Genomic DNA, 19,174 nt, shown 5'->3' with positions numbered 1-19,174 from the left:
CAGATAAGAGAGAAACGTGTTTATGATCCTAAAGCGAAGCTCGGTTGGCTTCAGTTCAAGCATTTAAGACTACCATAACCTGGCTGACTGACTGTGATATTTACTGACCCTTTCCTGTTAGCTTTCTTCGTGGTATGTTAGGTCTCCTGCTAGCAAACAGTCCACCACAGGTAATGTAGTGAGTTGTAAACACAGACCAAAATAAAATTGAATTAGATCGATCGTGTCTGCTGTCACTGACACTCGGCCTGGCATTTCAAGTTCGGATCAGATTGATGTCCCATCCGAATAACTGATCAGTGCATCATTTATACAGAGTATTCAATGTAACAACAAAGTATCACCTATAAAAGCACAACATTAAGTTCTTATAGGATGCACAATACATTACTATACATAAATAAATGTGGGAAGCATACACATGTAGTGTAAATATCCCAGCAAGTCTTTAATTCATTTCAATTCAATTGAATTTTATTTATTTAGTGCTAAATCACAACAACAGTTACCTTACGGTGTTTTACCTTAATTCAACAGTACAGCTGCTAGCTTGCTACACAACAGATGTAGTTACAGATATTTGTAATTAGTGATTGTTTTTAGGAAGGAAATAAAAGAAATATCCCATTTTCCTAAAAATATATCCAACAAGATAACCAGCATAACAGTGTCACTTAAGCTGAAACAGCTGCAGTATTGTAGTAGTGTGAATTGAAAGACTCAAAAAACATGTTAAAAGTTTGCAGCTTGATTCCTTTTGCTCTTTAGTGATCGCAAGTTTATCACACAAGCTCTTTGAACATTTTCAGCAGTTCATTCTTGTAGAAATAAGGATGTAGCCACCCATGTCATTACCAGCGTAAAAGTGAGTGCAAGCAGACAGACCTGTGCCTCCAACATCAACACTTCAGGCCCCAAGTATTCATCTCCATTCATCTCGAGAGCAGGCTGACTCTTGCTATGAAATTGGATGGCCGTGATTGTGGTTAGTTTTTGCATCAAAGACTGCACAGAGAAACCTGAAATTGAGTCAATTTGATGATGGAGTTCTCTCAAAAGCAATTGATTTTTTCTTCATCTGTCTCTGTACACAGTACATGATTGTGTGTGTGTGTGTGTGTGTGTGTGTGTGAGTGAGTGATGCTCAGTTCAACAAAAGAATGTTAGTGTTCATGCACCATTTTGTGGCTGCAATGAGATGTAAAGAAAGATGAATGAAACCACCTGCTTTCAATTCTTAATGAGCTTCAATGCAGCAACACTTGTAGGTGGGATTATAATTCAAACTTTAAGGCAATTATTGTATTGAACAAAGTAGGGAGATTAAAAAAACATAAAAGAAAGAAAAGCATGGGTACACAGCATACAAGACTTTATGTATATGTACACATATGCATATTTTTGGGTTATGTCAAACATAACGCCAAAGATCACTAAAAGCAGAAGCAGATACTAGCTCTTTAAAACATTCCTAGGTCAGAGATGCGCTCAAAATAGCCGATGAGATCACTTCTGTGTAAATTTTTCATAGAAACAGCAGTAGGGAAAACTCAGGGGGATACTAGCCCTGCCTTTGTGTAAGTCTGTGTGGGTGTGTGTGAAGTTGCATGTATGTGTGTGTGTTTGTCTGTGTGTTTGAGCGCTGAGTTCCCCAACAGAAAAAGAGCCCAGTTTTCTCTCCATCCTATTCTCACAGAGCAGTCAGACTGAAGGCCTATTTTGCTACATGCGTGCATGTGTTTAGGACAGAATTAGACAGAGCGGCGAGCAGTGGAGAAGTGACAGACTGTGTGATTGTCTCTAAATTGAACAATCAGTATAGTTCAACGTGTTGAGATAATGCCATTATTCATCTCAGCATTGTAGAGGACTGCAGGCAGAGAGACATCTCCCATTGTTGTCTGCTTTTTGAAATGCCCTACTTTAGAAATTCACTGTCAGAATTGTGCAAAAATAAGAGCTGTTTGATTTTTTTGGTTGCAATCATATGGGAAATGTTAAAAACGGAACAATATTGTGTTAAATGAAGAAGTGGAGTATGCAACGGGGCTTTGTGTGCATACAATATCGCAGATTGTGGCATTTTATTAACTCACTTTACTCGCTTTACATGCAGGCACAGCCTCATTATTGAATTAATCATGATTTAATGAACCGCATTTAGACAAAAGCACTTCCAGTGTTAAATAGTACAACAAGAAGTGAGGTAACTATATAAGCGTTATGGGGTCATTTGATCCAATTTAAAAGTAAAACACCCTACATGAAAGGTATCTAACCATGAAGATATCAGCCTCTAAGATTTCCGTCTCTACTGCAGCACGGTGCTGGAGAATGGAATTTAACTGGGAATGCTTACGACGCGGAAAGTACAGAAGTATCGGAATAGCAGTAGTCTGTGTTTCATTATAAACAAATCAGCAAAACTAGTGACGTGTTTGCCTCAATGCTTCTGAGTGTCTGGCTTGTCTGTTTTTTGAGCCTGAATTTGTTATTTAGATCAAATGTAACGGATATTTAAAATAGAGGCAAATTCCTAAAACAGCTGTGCATTGAAGTAAACTTAATCTGGAGTGCTCGGGACTCCTATAATCTGTGCATTATTACATATTTGCTGTGATAATGATTGTTTATCTTAGAAGGATGATGTAGAGCAAAAGGATGATGCATTGTAAGAGTGGGACATGTTGACTACTGATGTGGAATTAGAGCAGTAATAATAGTAATAATATAGATATATAAGCCAGGATTTAGGTTCACAGGCAATAGGTGTGGAGTTGTTCCCCTAGCTATCTGTTTGTTTGTTCTTGTGATATTTTGGACACTAAGTACAACTTTACAGCTAGAGAAAAAAACAAAGAAACAATAGTCTGGAAGATAACATTTGAATACATTATATGTGATATTTGGGTGAATTGGTCCTTAAATGCACACAGGATACAGCATATATGAAAACAAGCATGTCAACACATGAACATCAATTACGTACTTGAACAAATTACAATTGTAAACGGGGAAATATAACAACTGTATATAAAAGATGGACATACCGAGAGGAAAATTAACAGTTTCTAAATTTCATGGTAATTTATTTTAATGCAAAGAGACAAAAAAAAATCCAGAAAAAACACATTACATAAAGGTTATAAATTTCATTGACTGTCAAAAAGTATTTTATCCCCAACTCCCACAGACTGTCTACAAGTAATCAATCAGTTACAGATAATCCGGATCTCAACTCATTATACATATAGAGAACACCCATCCACAGAACCAGTTTCTCCCATTCATTTGCAATTACTTGGAAATGAACGAAACATAAAGTCAACAACAATCGCACTCAGTCTGGAGTGTAAGAACTTGCCTCATGGAGTGAGGATGATCACGAGAAAGGTGGTGGATGTGCCCAAAACTACTCGGGAGGAGCTGGGTAATGATCTGAAGCCAGTTGAGACATCAGTCACCAAGAGCACCGTTAATAACAACCCTATATTGTAATGGAATGAAATCTTTCAGAACCCACACGGTCCTCATACTCCTTATACTCCACAAGTACAGAGAAGACTTTGGAGAAAGTCCTGTGGGCAGATGAGACCACAATCAAGCCCTTTGGCGTCAACTCGACCCGCCGTGTTTGGAGGAAGAGAAATGCTCATTTGGAGCCAAGGAACATCATCCTCACAGTCAAGCAAGGAGGTGGAAACATTATGCTTTTGGGCTGTTTTTCTGTTAATGGTACAGGATGACTTCACCACATTGAGGTGATAACGGTTTGGGCCACATACCATACAATTTTAGACGAGAACCACTGTGTACAAACCTGGTGATCAACTACAAGAAACCGCTGTACTTGACAACAAAGGTTTAATTACTATGTCACGTTTTGTTTATTAATCACCTAATTATTCCACTCAATGACATGCAAATCAATTGGTAACTTTTACGTGATGCGCTTTTTTTCCGGATTTCAAGTTGATATTCTGTCTCTCTCCATTAAAATGAAACCACAAAAGAAATTCAACACATCTCGTTTATTTGAGAGCGAGCAGTCTTACAAATTCAGCTGAGAATCGAATAAGTATTTCCCCCCACTGTAAATGACAAAGTGAAGTCACTGTGGAAGCACCTTAATCGCGCACTCTCTCTAATTGCCACCCCACAACAATGGTTGCAAAAAGAAGTCCAATTGTATCGAAGTCTATGAGAAAAGGAACCCACTTCAAAACTGATTTATGAGCGCAGTAAACATTTCCCCGATGAGTTTATGGTCTCCATCAATAATTTGAAATCTGATGTAGTACAATATGATGTTTGTTTTGTAAATGATACTCTTCATTGTTTCAAAACAATAAAGATGATAAAGCAGGGTATGATTTAGTGCATGGCTAGCCTGTGATTGATTGTCCTCCGTTTCTCAGTCAGATTCACCCTTTCAAAGATGGTAGCAGTCAGTTTGTCACAACCAGTTAGCTTGTGCTAATTTTATATTTTTTTGTTAAGAATATTAAAATCAGCAAGGAAAACAAAATTGCACATAGCATGTCCTAATGCATATTTTTTAAAAATGATAAAGCAACCACAGGATAATGAGACTGTTGGGCAGAGAACAAAAGCAAGAATTTTAATAATTGATTAAAAAGGACTGGACCACTTGCACGCAGAATGTGTTATCACCCATAAGCCATGAATGTGTGTGTATGTGTGCGCATAGTCGAAGTACACCTTGTGTTTGTGCGCAGACCAATCCCATTGCTGCAGCTGTCTTTTAAATGTCACAAGGTGGCAGCAGGCTAATTGGCACTGACTGAAGAGCACAGCCCGCTCCAAAACCCAATCACTGCTGGGATGAGCCCTGAGCCTTTGGGCTCCCCACCTGCTAGGGCCCTGACCCCCACGCACTTTGATGAATGGCACACATGCACACTCAGGGAAACATATACACATCCTGACTGGTCATGTGTGTTTACCTCTGTGACCCTGCCGAAATGTCACCCACAACAGATGGTACCACCATCACTGGGATAGTTCCCTCCTGTGTAAATAACAGTATCTCAACAAACTCACCCACTACCCTTTAAATGTCACATGGGAGATCACTCCTCTGTGGTTCTTTTCCAGATGGGATCACACTCAGCTCTACTTTTTATCAGTGCGTTACGGTTACTTTGATTCCAGTGAAGAGTCAAAATATTTAAAATTGGGGCTGTTAGAGTAGAGGGAACTCTTTTAAAGCTGAGTAACCACCCCAAGCTATTTTCATGCATCCCACTAAGTAATTACTAGGTACTGTATGCATATTTTAAAAGCAAGTCAATAAACTGCCACATCTTAGAATAACTTTAGAGTTCCCTATTCCAGATAAAATCAAAACTATTCTACAAAGATCCTCATGTAGCTCTCGATACAACCAAAGCTCTGCATTGAAATGCAAAACCCAGGAAAAAAGCAAAACTCAGTACGCAGCAACACATGTTTCAAGACTAAGCATGATCTTCCAATCAGCCTTCCAGAGAGCTCTGATAGCTGTTAATGCTCCTTTGTTAGTGATTGTTTAGACCTCTGGCCTACAGGCTACAAATAGTCACAGAGTGACGTGTGATGGATGATGATGATGCTCGATTGATTTACGCATGGTTGAAAACACTTCCCAGATTAATGACAGCCCTGATGGAGACCAAAGCCCCATTCAGGCTTGCCGCACATAAACAAGGCAGTTTTGTCCATGACATTCACTTGAGTCATTCCAAATTGAAGTGAGTAACGTGTGTGTTTAAAATAACTTTATTGACACACACCTACGTGCACTTCAAGCCTGTTAGATGTTTGCAGGTTCGAGGATCGTTGCAAAATTGGATGAATCTTTATTCCCAGGTGGAAATTCTAAGTTGCTGTTGAATGATGTAGATTGTGTGCAAAAACTGACAAGAGAACAAAAACACATGGTCTAACACACACACCTTCTGGCAACTCTACTTGCAGCGAGGCTCTTCCCAAACAGGTAGGCTTCTAAGTATTTACAGTGATTGATTACAGTGTGTCTGATATTTAGACGACTGCACTCTCAGAATGATTTATACTCTTGTTGCCTCCTAATGGTATTCTCTCCACTCAGTCTTCTTAATTGGCTCCCGCTCCTACCCAAATTGACAGTGACGTTTTGCATATTTGTTTTGGGTGTTTTCAGGCCGGCTTGTTTAGGAGTGATTGTCCAAATTGGCAAGTTGAAAATGTGCTGAAAACAGTTTTCTGCTGATCTGTAGTTCATCTTTAGGTACCGGCTCAGAAACGAATCATCTTTGTTCCATTTCCAAGAAACGCATTTGACTGTTGTTCTTTCGCACTCTGATTTCCCTACGGGTGTAAATGAAAGCAAGTAATTGTCCCTAAAGATTGGAAAAGTTAAAAACCAGACAGATTTATAAGCACCTCACTTCAGTGTTTCAAAAAAGTACTTTATTTTGAGTAAATTCGTTTCTTGATTAGTTTTTCCCAGGCTCACCTTCCAATACAACTTGCAGCATCACAATGCACAGAGACTCCCCCCACACTAAAACGGGCCTTTTATAACATTCTCCAACGCATTCATCCGTCCACGAGGAACCGAGGCCAACAGTGGAGGTAATCTGCTGAGTGGAACACAGATTGGCCAGCAGGGACAGCTTGTTGTCTATAGCGGTTTTTCTTTTCACTGTAGTACATTTGAAAGGAACTGGCTACTGAGAAATATCAGACAACATCTTGGCAAGCCTGGCTCCTCTGCTGTTTATTGGAAACCATCTGCGTGAGTAAGTGAGCTGGTTAGAGGAAGGAATGAACAGATGAAAAACACAAAAAAGAAAGAGAAAGAGTGGGAGAGGAAAAGAGTCCCTAGTGGAGTGGGACAGAAATGGGGTTCCTTTGTTGGATGTCCAAAGGAAATAGCATTGTTATCTCCCTATTCCTACATCTTGATTATACTGCAGTTTGAAGCAAAGATAGTGACGGTAGTCCCTATTAAAAACTACATGCTATGCAAGCGAGCAGGGATAAGTTGCTATTTCCTATTTACAAACTGTTTGTGTGCTATCACTTAGCAGTAGAGGGAATATTTAAATGTCAACACAACAGCACTTAGTAAGCAGGTTTGTGGTATCATTATCCAAATGAAAGTTGCATTGGAATGCATTTATATTTATATAAACATATATAAAGTTTGGGTACACAGGCATCATCTTTTACTGAGATAGTAGTTGCATTTTGAAAAGTCAATCACTCATCCCAGCATTTCTCATCAACCACGTGCACTTTAGTCACACCCCCTTCACACACACCTTCACATCATGACATTAGACTCTACTAGAGTAGCTTTGCATGATTCACAGTTCAAAATAATCCACATTTACCTTATAGTGAGCTTTGGTGCAGCCCCTTAGTTTATTAATCGTCTGAAACAAGCTTCTTCTTCTTTTAGCTCCTTTTAAGCTATCTTTTTTCCTGATTGGCTGCCTCTCACAAACAAAAGGTTTGAGCAGCAGACCCAGAGTGCTGTGTCTGTGGTGACTGTATAAAACACATCTTCTCTTTAAGCCATCATATATTGTCGATCGAACAGTAAAGAAGAAGCTCTCTGAAACCAAATGCTTACACATGTCTGCAGCTTCTCCTTACAGCCATTACTTACATCCTTAAGTCATTATTTTGAATTTTGGTGATGCATAATATACATAATAAATATTGTAACAGTATATATACATACCCTTCAATCAGGGTGATTTTGCTGCTTTTTGCTGGCACAAATATTACTCAAAAAACATTTTGTATATTTTTATTGTTCATATTTTCCTAAATAAGTGACTTGCACATTATCTCATTGTGTGGCAGCAGGAAGTAAAAGACACATCCTTCTCTAAGCATGGGAGATATATTTCTTGTCTAGACAATGCAAAGCTATTCCTTCTCCTCAGATATGACTATGATTGATTCAGTTGTTATGCATGAATACAAAGATGAAAAAAAGAAAGAAAGCACAGCCACTTTCGAGCCATCAGTCGCTGTGTGGCAACAGATTGACCCCGAGCACTCCGTTCAGTGATAAAGGCTGCAGCTGACTCCTGGCCAACCTTCTTTGCCTAGTGCATCACGTATGTCCATGTGACAAGCCAATCAGGAAAATGGAGTGCATTAATGGAGATGGAGATGGTTTCTCTCCCCCACGCAGTCACACTATGCCCCTCATCATCTCACCCCCTAACATATTGTTTTAACATACGTAACTGCTGTCACCAGGGGCAGGATGGATGGTTATACTTAATAGGCTCTAAATCAAAGCTGCACTATGGACGGCCAATCAGAAAGTGGGAAGCTGTCACCAGATCCGTGCTCAAGGTTACTGCTGCAATAGTGAACACACTGAATTTTTCTTCCACTGCCTCTTCAGTTAATACCTTTTGGTGCCTTCTCTCCAGTTCTGTTTCTCTGCCATCTAAAGTCTCAATTGTTCACTCTCTAAGACACACTACACCATTTCACAACTTTTTTTTTAACTTTCTCACTCTGTATGTTTATTCTACAGGTTTACCTGCTCTTTTCTTCCAACCATCTTCTTTATCTCTCTCACTTCTCAATCTCAGTCGTTCGCTCTTTGTCCCTATCTGTCTCATCTCATCGGCTCTGCATTATAGCTTCTTGTACCTTTGTTTCTAATCCAGTTCTTCTACTAACCTGCCCTTTTATCTGCACCTTCTCTTTTGCTTTCCATTTTCTTCCTGCCTTCATCACCTCCCTTTGTTTTCCTTTTTCTTTCAGAGCTAGTAAAGGTTTGGCCTCCATCCATATAGTGAAGGACGCATGCACCTTCATAGGTGGTTTGTGATTGTCTTCTTGCTTTATTTATCCGGGAAGCCTCTGAATAGCTTAAGGCAGCAAGTATTGATGGAACTGTGAAAGGAAGAACACCAAGTAAATGTGTTGTAGGCAGGTGTTGAGCTCTTATTTTGCGGGGTGTGGGTGGTGCGCTACCCAAGGACACGCAAGCTGAGTGAATGCCAATGCAAATCTATTGAAATTCAATTTGAAGTGCTCTTCGCTACAGCATCTGGCACAGAACATATTCAGCGGTTTTGTATCCTTTTGCTCACTTATAGACACTGAATACACAGAATTAATAATAAATTGGTAATGTCAAGAACTATAGAACTTGTCTCTCATAAATTGTTTTCAATTGACCTGTATTGTCAGTAGAAATAAAGCCTTGATGGATGTAACATGGCTGAGTTTGTTCAGTTTGACTGAATTGCATTTGATTGCATCACATTATCTAGATTATTTTGTTTACCCTGGCAGTATTTTGCATCTTCTGTCTGAAGGTTTGGCATGCAGTTTAGAACCCAGGAATAGCTGTTGCCTTAGCAACAGCTAATATGGATCCAAAATTGGAATAATGAGAGTGAGAAGGAAAAACAAAGGACAATCTAATAAATTATGATCTTGAAGCTGCACTAGCAAAGTTTCTTCTATTAATTATCATGAAGCATAAAGCCGCCAAAAACAAAGCCACGGCATTGGTTAATGAAGTTGTCATGGTAACATGTTAGGGAATAATTGTTTACACATCCAACTAAGACAGAGTAGCTAGAGTTCCAGAGAGCTGAATGGATGAATCAGTGCTTTCTATTTAGATAAATGGCTGACAAATAAAAGCTTGGACGTCATCTTCCAAGATAGCCAGCTGACTGCGGTCATAAAAAATAACAACAGCTTTAAGTCAACCTAACTCAAAAATAGCTCTCAAGTCGTCATACTCTACCCCATACGCACAAACATTTGTGTGTAAATGATGCTCAGTGGAATGATTGTTTTTCATTCCTTATGGAAAAATTTATCTTCTTAAATTATGTCAGTATATGCTATTGATCTCATGAGAAAATGTCTTCCAAACGTTAAGAAGCCTTTCCTGCTTGGAATAACAGATGCCCAAGGCTAAAGTGGTCTTTGTATTACTGACCATATGACAGAGTAAGACTTGGATGTCCTAATCCCACAGTGATACTTCTGAGCAGCTTTTTAAAGGAATCTCCTCCACCCAGGGGTAGTCTTAGAGATATGCGCTATTAAACGTCCACTGCTGCATTTCAGTTTTGAAAAAAAAAAAACCACCTAATAACCCTGTTGCACTGGTTATGATGAATTATATAATACTGATCTGGCCAGGGGGTGTTAATCAGTTTCAGCTACTTTTGTAATAATGAGATGAACAAAAGGTGCACTAGAGGTGCAATAATGAGATACCCCCCCTAAACGGGAATGGTTTACAGGTGGAGGCCACTGACATTTTTCCCTCCTCATCTTTTCTGACTGTTTTTTTTAAACTGTTTTTGGAGTTGGCTAGGGTCAGTGTCGCTACTGGCTGCATGAAGTGATGCCTGGAGCCTACAGATTTGCACAGGTAGTCCAGAGTATCCTCCAGGATGGCATATCAGTACGTGCCATTGTCAGAAGGTTTGCTGTGTCATCCAGCACAGTCTCAGGAGGATACAGGAGATTTCAGGAGACAAGCTATTACTCTAGGAGAGCTGGACAGGGCTGTAGCGGGTCCATAGAATACCACAATTGGCAAGTCCACCACTGGTGCCCTGTGCTTATCACAGGTGAAAGCAGGATCACCCTGAGCACGTGTGACATACCATGGAGCCATGTTATGCTGCCTGTAACATCATTTAGCATGACCAGTTGGGTTGTGGGTCTAAGATGATCTGGGGAGGCATAGCCAAGACCTTAACAGTCTAGGCAAAAGCACCTGACTGCCATTAGATATTGTGATGTAATCCTTGGACCCAACGCTGCTCACGAGAGTATATACAGAAGGCAGGAACTCATACCCATTACTGCAGCAGTGGGCAACTCCAGGCCTTGAGGGCAGGTGTCCTGCAGGTTTTAGATCTCACCCTGGTACAACACACCTGAATCAAATGATTAGTTATTTACCAGGCCTCTGGAGAACTTCAAGACATATTAAGGAGGTCATTTAGCCATTTGAATCAGCTGTGTTGGATCAAGGACACATCTAAAACCTGCAGGACACCGGCACTCGAGGCCTGGAGTTCCCCACCCCTGCATTACTGGTTCCCATGCTTGCCTGACCTAAATCCAATTGTTCACATCTGGGACATTGTGAAGTTGCACCTCAGGCTGTCCAGGAGCTCAGTGATGCCCTGGTCTACATTTTGGAGGAGATCCCCCAGAACACAATCCGCTGTCTCATTAGGAGCATTCCTAAAAGTACAAAGTTGATATTTAACACTAACACATTACCCCTCCATATCAGTGGATCAGTACATATCCAGCATGATCCACCCCCCATTGAGACATGCTGTATTTTAAAGATTTAATTTAATTTTGTAATTGCATAGGTAATAAAAATCATGCAATCTTGAGTTGCAGTGAAAAAGTGTAACTCTAACCTTTATTTGAGACTAGAAAATAGAGAGATATAGCAAAATGGCAAATATATATTCAATACATAAACAAGAATAAACAAAGATAAATGCAAATAATATGTATAGCCAGACAAAGCCACACAGAGCCCAAGAGTTGATGGCAGAGCAGATATTTGAAGTTAAATGTCAGCCATTGAGATGGATCATTCAAGTTGTACAATTCTCTGTAATATATTTTTAAACAGTCTTTGTCACGGGAGTGGAACGGACTCAGGCGCAGACTGAGGTAGCACAGTTCAACGACACTTTATTAATCACACTGGTGCACTATATACACGTGAAGGGGGGGGAAACACCAGGGTCCCGGGGATCACTTGGCTGGGGAGACACACTTCTTCGCACTCGCTCTGCTCCTCGTCCAAACAGTCTCCACACAAGCAGCTCAGCTCACTCTCCTACTCACGGGGTCCAGGGGTCACAAAAGGGCTGATCCAGGTAAACCTGTTTACACAGACGAGGGTAAGTCGAAGGCAAACACGGGAACAGTAGAATCGCAAGGAAGCCAGGCAATACTAACGAGAGTTACTCAATATTCCAGCGACGAACAGCTCAGAGCCCCAGCCTTAAGAGCCAGAGAACTGCAATCCGCTCGAGATCAGCTGCAGGTGCGTGGGCCAAGGGCAGGAGCCCAATCAGAGCTCCGCCCAGGCAGACAGGTAGGAGAGACAGAGTGAGAGAAAAACAACAAACACTTGTGGCCACACTGGGCTGCCCGGGGAGGCACAGGGACCATGACAGTCTTAAATTATTTTCTAGATGGCAGTTGCTTTAAAATTTGAGGAGTGCTGATATACCGAGGTAGCTTTTGGAGGAGATCTTTATAAATAAAAATGACAGAGTGTGGGTTCTGTTCTTGTTGCCAGCCTGCTTTTTTCATAGGTTGCACAGTGATGAGTGTGAAATTTATCCCCTGTAATGAAATGCACAGCACAATGATAAACTGTATCAAGGTGTTCGAGGTAGAGTGAGTAGCATGAGAATGAGTCAAGCATGGACACGATGCTCGTCTGTGCGATCATGTCCCTGTCCTGAAAGCACGGAAACATGTTTCATTCAAATTTACGAGAACAATTCTTATTCACCGTTGGTGTGAAGAGGTTCGATGTTGCAAATAAGAAATGTAAATCCAGTGCAATACGGTCGCATTGTAAGAAAATACCTAAAACGCTTAGACAGCCAAGTTATGCCCTAACAGGTGCTGCTCATTTTGCTCAATTAGACCTCTGTGGAGCCTCTGCATACACAGTCCTTTATTGACATCACTCCCATTGCAGCTGTTATCCCACTGTTATTATCATTGTTTTTTGTACACAGTGTTATTTGACTATCTCTGCTAAGCTTAGGAGAGGCTTAATCACACAGGATGAGTAAAAATGTATTTGTTTATGTGCACACCTTTTAAATGAACTTCTCCAGTGGAGTGGTTCTGTGTAAAAAGTGGTCAAAGCACTGAGATCATCTGAGTGAGTGGGAAAAATGCAGACAAGCCGCTTTGTGCAATGATTCATTTTGACTGATTGAAAATCGAGCATTGCAATCTTAAGTGTTTCAATCCCCACCTCTTATAGACCCTCTGCATCTTTGTGACAAAGTGGCTAGGACAGAATTCATTTGCTATTTGTCACTTGCATATATTGTTATTTTGTGTTCTGTTATTTTACAGTCAGCCATAATGCTTTAATTTAGACATTGTTGGTGTAACTTCTCTTAACACACAATATCCCGGGTTTTGTTTGTGGTAGCAGTAGTTACATCCTTTACACCCATGCATGTGTTTTAAAGCAAACACTACTAACCATCAGATCATCTGAATTCTCTTCTGTTTACAGGCACATGTCTGGTAAATGATGTTTCTTTATGTTGCTTTGGTTATACTTACCATGGTGTCCATGTTGTGCATTCAGGTCCTATATGTGAGACAGGTGTATGGGAAGGGCCGCCCACTACTTCCTGTTTATATAGGGTCATGAGGTCAATGATTGCATCACTGGGTGTAACCAAATGGAGGATTTTTCATTTTGTATAGTATTGTTTGTTTTCTTTAAAGTAGCCTTTTGAGTTATATTGTATGCAGTGTTTTACTTTACAAACTATTTAGTTGAGTAAATGAGTTTGTCAGTTTCATGCATGACTTTATTCCTGTTCTTTGTTTAGAATTGTATTATTTGGTTTGACCTATTTTGTTTCAATGGTAGGGATTAACGAGGTCGGGTGTGGGCAAAGTCTTGTATAAAGCCAGTGGGATTTTTGCATGCCTGATTGATTGTTTTATGGTAAAAGGGAGATGCCAGCAATAAAATATGCTTAAAAAGAACTTCAATCGTCTGCTAATGATATTTACTTATCACCTTCCTTGCTGCTTAAGTTATGCTACATCACAATCTTGACCTCTGTCTCCCACTAATGAATTCAAATTCGTTTCTCAGTGGCTCTACGTGTGCAAAGTATTTAGGCCTACTAAAGGCCTAAGTACAGCAAGGAGGCTAAGTTTAACAGCGATGTACATGAGCTTCTTTTATGCTGAAAATCAAACCTAAGAAAAACCTAAGAAAAAAAACAAATGATTTCTTTCAGCAAGTGTCCAGAAAAAATATATGATTATGTTCAAGTGACAATTAATAGTAATATACAACACCCCAGATAATAGTAATCAATAGACCATCAGCCTTCAGCATGGGACATAACTGCTTGTTTTTTTATCTGGCCAGTAATTTCATTAGTTTTCAATTGAAAGAATTCTCAGTGAGCAACCCACATCTCATTTAGCTTTGTTCTCACCCCTTCTCTGCTTTTCTCTCTCCCCCTCTCTTCAGATATTGATGAGTGCGCTGAAGGAAAGCACTACTGCAGGGAGAACACCATGTGCGTTAACACCCCTGGTTCCTTTATGTGTATCTGCCATACGGGCTACATCAGGATCGATGACTATTCCTGCACAGGTGAGTTCGTATGCTAGCCTTTTGACAGTCAAGTACACAAAGTTCTGGTTTCATTCTACTTCTCTGTTTCAGCTATTTTGTGAAGACATTTATGAGACCTTCAAATCATATGCACAAGGATAATGCCTTTGCATGGGCGTGAACAATCTGTCTGCATACTTACAGCAAGTTACTGCCAGCTAGAAATGATTTCATTAACATCTTTAGTCATGCACTGGAGGATGGTATTATGGTATTTTATGTCGTAATAAGTACTTCAGCCAAAAGCTGCACAGAAGTCTGGAGATATAGAAGAGCAAGAGTCAGCCAGTGCCAGCAAGAGTCAGTTCAGACATAAACATTGTGAGTTATCAGCAATGTTTGACAGAATGAGGAAGCTGTGTAATATAAAAAAATCATGTAATGACAGGAAGACATAAGTATCAAGCAATACCTGCAAAACATGTTGTAAAGCTTTGCCATGCGCTACGCCTCCTCTAACTTTTTCTGTCACATCCCAGATGGTGGCTGGTTAGACACGTGTCTGCAAATCTGCCACTTGATGTGCATGTGGAAGGATAAATGTCAGAATTTCATTTGTACACCTTGGTCACTTAACATCTACAGTCACACTATGGTAAACAGTGGCTGGAGACCGCGGCATGACCAGGGTTGAGACAGCATGCAGTCAACTGCCATCTTTGAATCAAGTTTGGTGCTACGAGTTTGCTACGAGTGAACTGAAGTTACCTATTACATGCAATGTGTTTGTGATGATGAAGCATTTTACTGTGATAAATCAACAAAAATCACAGACGTGTTGTGTCTATCTAAATATACAGAAATTTAGATTACTTGCATTCAGAGTGAGTTCTGAAAAATTCTGAAATTCCTCTAAAGATAGTGACATAGTTGCAGCAAAATGACCTATGCACTGTATAAGAATTTTACCAGCTGGTAACCAGTTGCAACCACAACCACATGCAACCACAGATGCATTGTAGATGAATTGCGGTTATCAGTGCAGACTGACTTTGATTGATTGCAACATGTTGGCAATCTGTCTACATTTACAAATGAAGTAGAAATTATTTGCAATTACCAAACGCTGGCTAATCTGTCTGAGAATGACTGAGTCAATCCAAGTCAAACTGGTTTGGAGATCAGTTGGCTCCCACAAAGCAACCTGAGCAATTGCCTTGTAATTGAAAGTAGTCCCTCAGAGGTCAGGCATGCAACACCCTCATCCCCTGGGAGACCAGCTGGTTGCCACAACTACTGCCACAACTACCAACCCCCTGAGTGACCGTGGCTCAGGGGGTTGGGAAGCGTATCTGTAACCGGAAGGTCGCCGGTTCGATCCCCGGCTTCTCTGTCCTGGTCGTTGTGTCCTTGGGCAAGGCACTTTTCCCTACCGCCTACTGGTGTTGGCCAGAGGAGCCGATGGCGCGATATGACAGCCTCGCTTCTGTCAGTCTGCCCCAGGGCAGCTGTGGCTACAACCGTAGCTACCTCCACCAGTGTGTGAATGCGAGACTGAATGAATAGTGGCATTGTAAAGCGCTTTGGGTGCCTTGAAAAGCGCTATATAAATGCAATCCATTATTATTATTACTTGCAGCCAATCACTAGATGTGAATAAAATTCCAACTTAGTCGCAAGGAGGTTAGCATCCTATTATTGCTTTAGTTTAGCTGAGCTGTATCCCACAGTGATAGAGAACACAACCATGGAACACTTAGTATTAGCCTGACTGCTTGATACTATAAGTCAGCACAAGCTGATAGCAAAGAAAACACTGACAGCTGAGACGAAGTGTTAAATCAATTTTCAGTTGCCTTGAATTAATAGAGATTACAAATTCTGTCTTTGTTAAAACTTCAGCTTTGTCAAACTGCAAAAGTAATTACATATATATATATATAAAACATATATATATATGTTTTATATATATATTTATGATATAGAAAAACTTTCCATCTTTCAACCCTATTATACTGTCAGTTGTTTGTTATATAACATATTTACAACTCCAAACTTTTTCTAAAGGATTCCAATAGTTGGCTCAGACTTTATCCTCACACTAAGCAAAAAAAGAGGAAGGCTGTCTTCTTTGTGTGTATGTGTGTGTGCAGTCTTCATATGGTGTGTGAATGTACTCTGTGTATGTGTATATGTGTGAGGAGAAAAACCCCAAAGAGAACCTGAGAAACAGCAAACCTGTACGTGGAGGCGGCAGATCCGTTTGTTCGTGATCAAAGTGGGAACCAAAGTCATTTTCAAAAGATTGCGTGGATGATTTGCATTCTTTCTTATATGTCCGTATTATATGTAGAAAGAATGTCTTTGTGTAGCACTGCTGGTCATACCAGCTGGTCATTTTCTACTAGATGGATGCACTGTTGTATGTAAGAGAAATAGAGCCACGTCACATCATTTTATTTTGATATTCCATCGTGCAAAAGCACAACAAAGGAGTAATTTATCTACATTTTTTAAAAAGCCACATTTGCACATGTACTTAGCCAAGAGAAAACACAACATTTATGGATTCAAGGTCCAGACAATGGAAGCTTAAGGCAGTGCTTTAGAGAAGGAGCTCCTACCAGGAGGCAGTTCGGTTTGCTAACCCGCCACTTGCCTTGTAGTGTTTGTAATATTATTATTATTGATATTTATGCTCTCACTGTCTTAGCCCCGAAGCCATGGATGTTCCCTAGATATGCACTGTGTACACTCAGTTGAAGATCATGAAATTATTGGCAATTTTTCAGTTTCTAAATCTAATGAATGTTCTGTATTTTAACCCTGAGGGGGGCAAATTTCCCAAATGTGATCAAGATTTGCAAATTTGTACAATATTTTTTTTGCACTCAGTCAAAAAATAACATAATAATGAAAGCCAACTGAAATATTTATATATATGAATTTCACTTGGCACAACTGATATATTATTATTAATATTATGTAGTATCCAGTAACCTTTGAAAGAAAATTAAACAACAAAAATCAGTGGACAAAGAGGTGAAAAGATTCTGCAGTGTCAGAGATTTACTCAAATGTGAAGAATGCTGCAGGCATATGGGAAGTCATATTTTAAATGGATTATGTAAAAGCTCACCTCTATGTGTCACTTTTAAAATACCATGTGCACATCCACACTTAAGAATAGAATATAAAGGGGGAAAAAATCAGTAATCCTTTTATGATGTAATGTCCCTGTCCTTCTACGCAACTGACACAATGTCATTCATCAGGGATGAGCAGCAGATCTGCCTCATTCCTCAGCAGTTGTTTGCAGCTTGTGATACACGATGCTAAGTAGCTCCCTCTGCGCATCATTTCCGAAGAGGAGGCAACATGCTGCATTTCCTCTGTGCCTGTAATTAAAAACGCAATTTGCACCAATGCAAACGAACTCAGTGGCAGCACATCGAAGGAGCTGGCAGATTTAGGCTCGCAGACTTCCTGCTGTGCCATTGGAGTTTGAATTAAAGCTGCGAGACTCAGCAACATGATGACTTTGAAACCTCCCATTTCCTGTTCCATTCCTAGCTGTAGTTTCTCTCTTACTTTATTAATGGAAATCAGGGAATGACAGAGCAAAGTTACTTTTTTTTCCCCCAAGTGTTTTTAAAAACAGGCATAAACAAGTTAAAGTTGAGAATGAGGAATAGCATTTTTGCGGCCGCAACAAAAGCACATTCATCTTTTTTGTCTTGTGCGCTTGTGATTTATTTAGAGAAAGAAACATCCTCGCTTACTCAGTCGTTTTTCCACATTACCTTTAGACAGCCACTGTACCTCGTGTGATTTCAATCACTGTGTTTTCTCTAGTCTTCTGAGCTGTGGGCAAGTTATATTGTTTTACCCATTTGTCTTTCTTCCACTGTGTGCTCAGGCCCCAGATTCACAATGAAGATTAATTCCACAAACCCAATGGATTAAATTGTGTCACTATATTTTATGTAGTCTCCTATTAAAATGCCTTCAAGCCACTGTAGTGGAACACACAGCTATGCGCCTCCTTATAAAAGTCAATTTGTGTGATTAAACCTAGGCTTATGCAAAGGCTTGATGTAATGACTTTTCCCCCTTGCTTCAGTCAAATTACCGTCATGATCTCCCTGCAGTTTTATTGGACTGTGTTCTTCCACACAGCTACTATCACTGTCTGATACAGTGTGCAGTCAGTGGTATGGTATCACCTTACCTCTTAGACTAATTAGTAAGCCAAATTATAGTCAAATTAGGTGCCTTTATTCCTTAATGGAAAGTATATATGTGCCAGAAAACACACTTCTCCTAATGTATACCTGTGTGCTGAGATCAGTACCACCTTGGTAGTTGCAGTGGCAGTAACTGACAGTAACAACAGGAAGATGCTAAGTTACTAGCTGCAGGAATCTACCGCTTCTTAGTAATTGAACATCTGCTTGTGTTTGAAAATAGTCCAAAGGGAATGCTGATTCCTCTAAGTTGCTCACACATAAAATATTATAGCTGCGGAAGAAAAGATTAAAGCCCCCCCCTGCACTAGCTGTCGCATGATGTATGTGTGACTACATCATTTATGGCGCCTTTCACCAATTAACAAATTGCAATCTCAGCAGAAACAATGGTTCCAGCATTGATGGACGAATTTCTGCACGCATTACAGTGTTGCATGTTAACCAGTCTGCCTTGGTAAAGAGGATTAAATTGACCCTAGCTCATTTCATGGCTCAGTGTTTATATGCACGATGGTGTATTAAAGGGCTGATCTGCAGATTTAGGCCTGAG

The 19,174-nt window shown here is 40.1% G+C and overlaps 1 protein-coding gene across 1 annotated transcript in view; it reads left to right on the top strand.

Moving 5' to 3' along the window:
- The window catches only part of nell2a (neural EGFL like 2a), an 87,235-nt gene that overhangs the window by 33,338 nt on the left and 34,723 nt on the right, over positions 1 to 19,174 (top strand). The window contains exon 13 of the mRNA XM_085462335.1: positions 14,288 to 14,413. Within this exon, the coding sequence (XP_085318461.1) occupies positions 14,288 to 14,413 (126 nt within the window). The remainder of the gene's footprint in view (positions 1 to 14,287; positions 14,414 to 19,174) is intronic.

The sequence above is a fragment of the Copadichromis virginalis genome, linkage group LG7, assembly GCF_057382275.1.
Source record: "Copadichromis virginalis isolate Kocher_CV1m ecotype Utaka linkage group LG7, C_Virginalis_male_GT1.1, whole genome shotgun sequence".
Taxonomy (NCBI): Eukaryota; Metazoa; Chordata; class Actinopteri; order Cichliformes; family Cichlidae; genus Copadichromis; species Copadichromis virginalis.
This window is presented reverse-complemented; position numbering and strand designations above follow the sequence as displayed.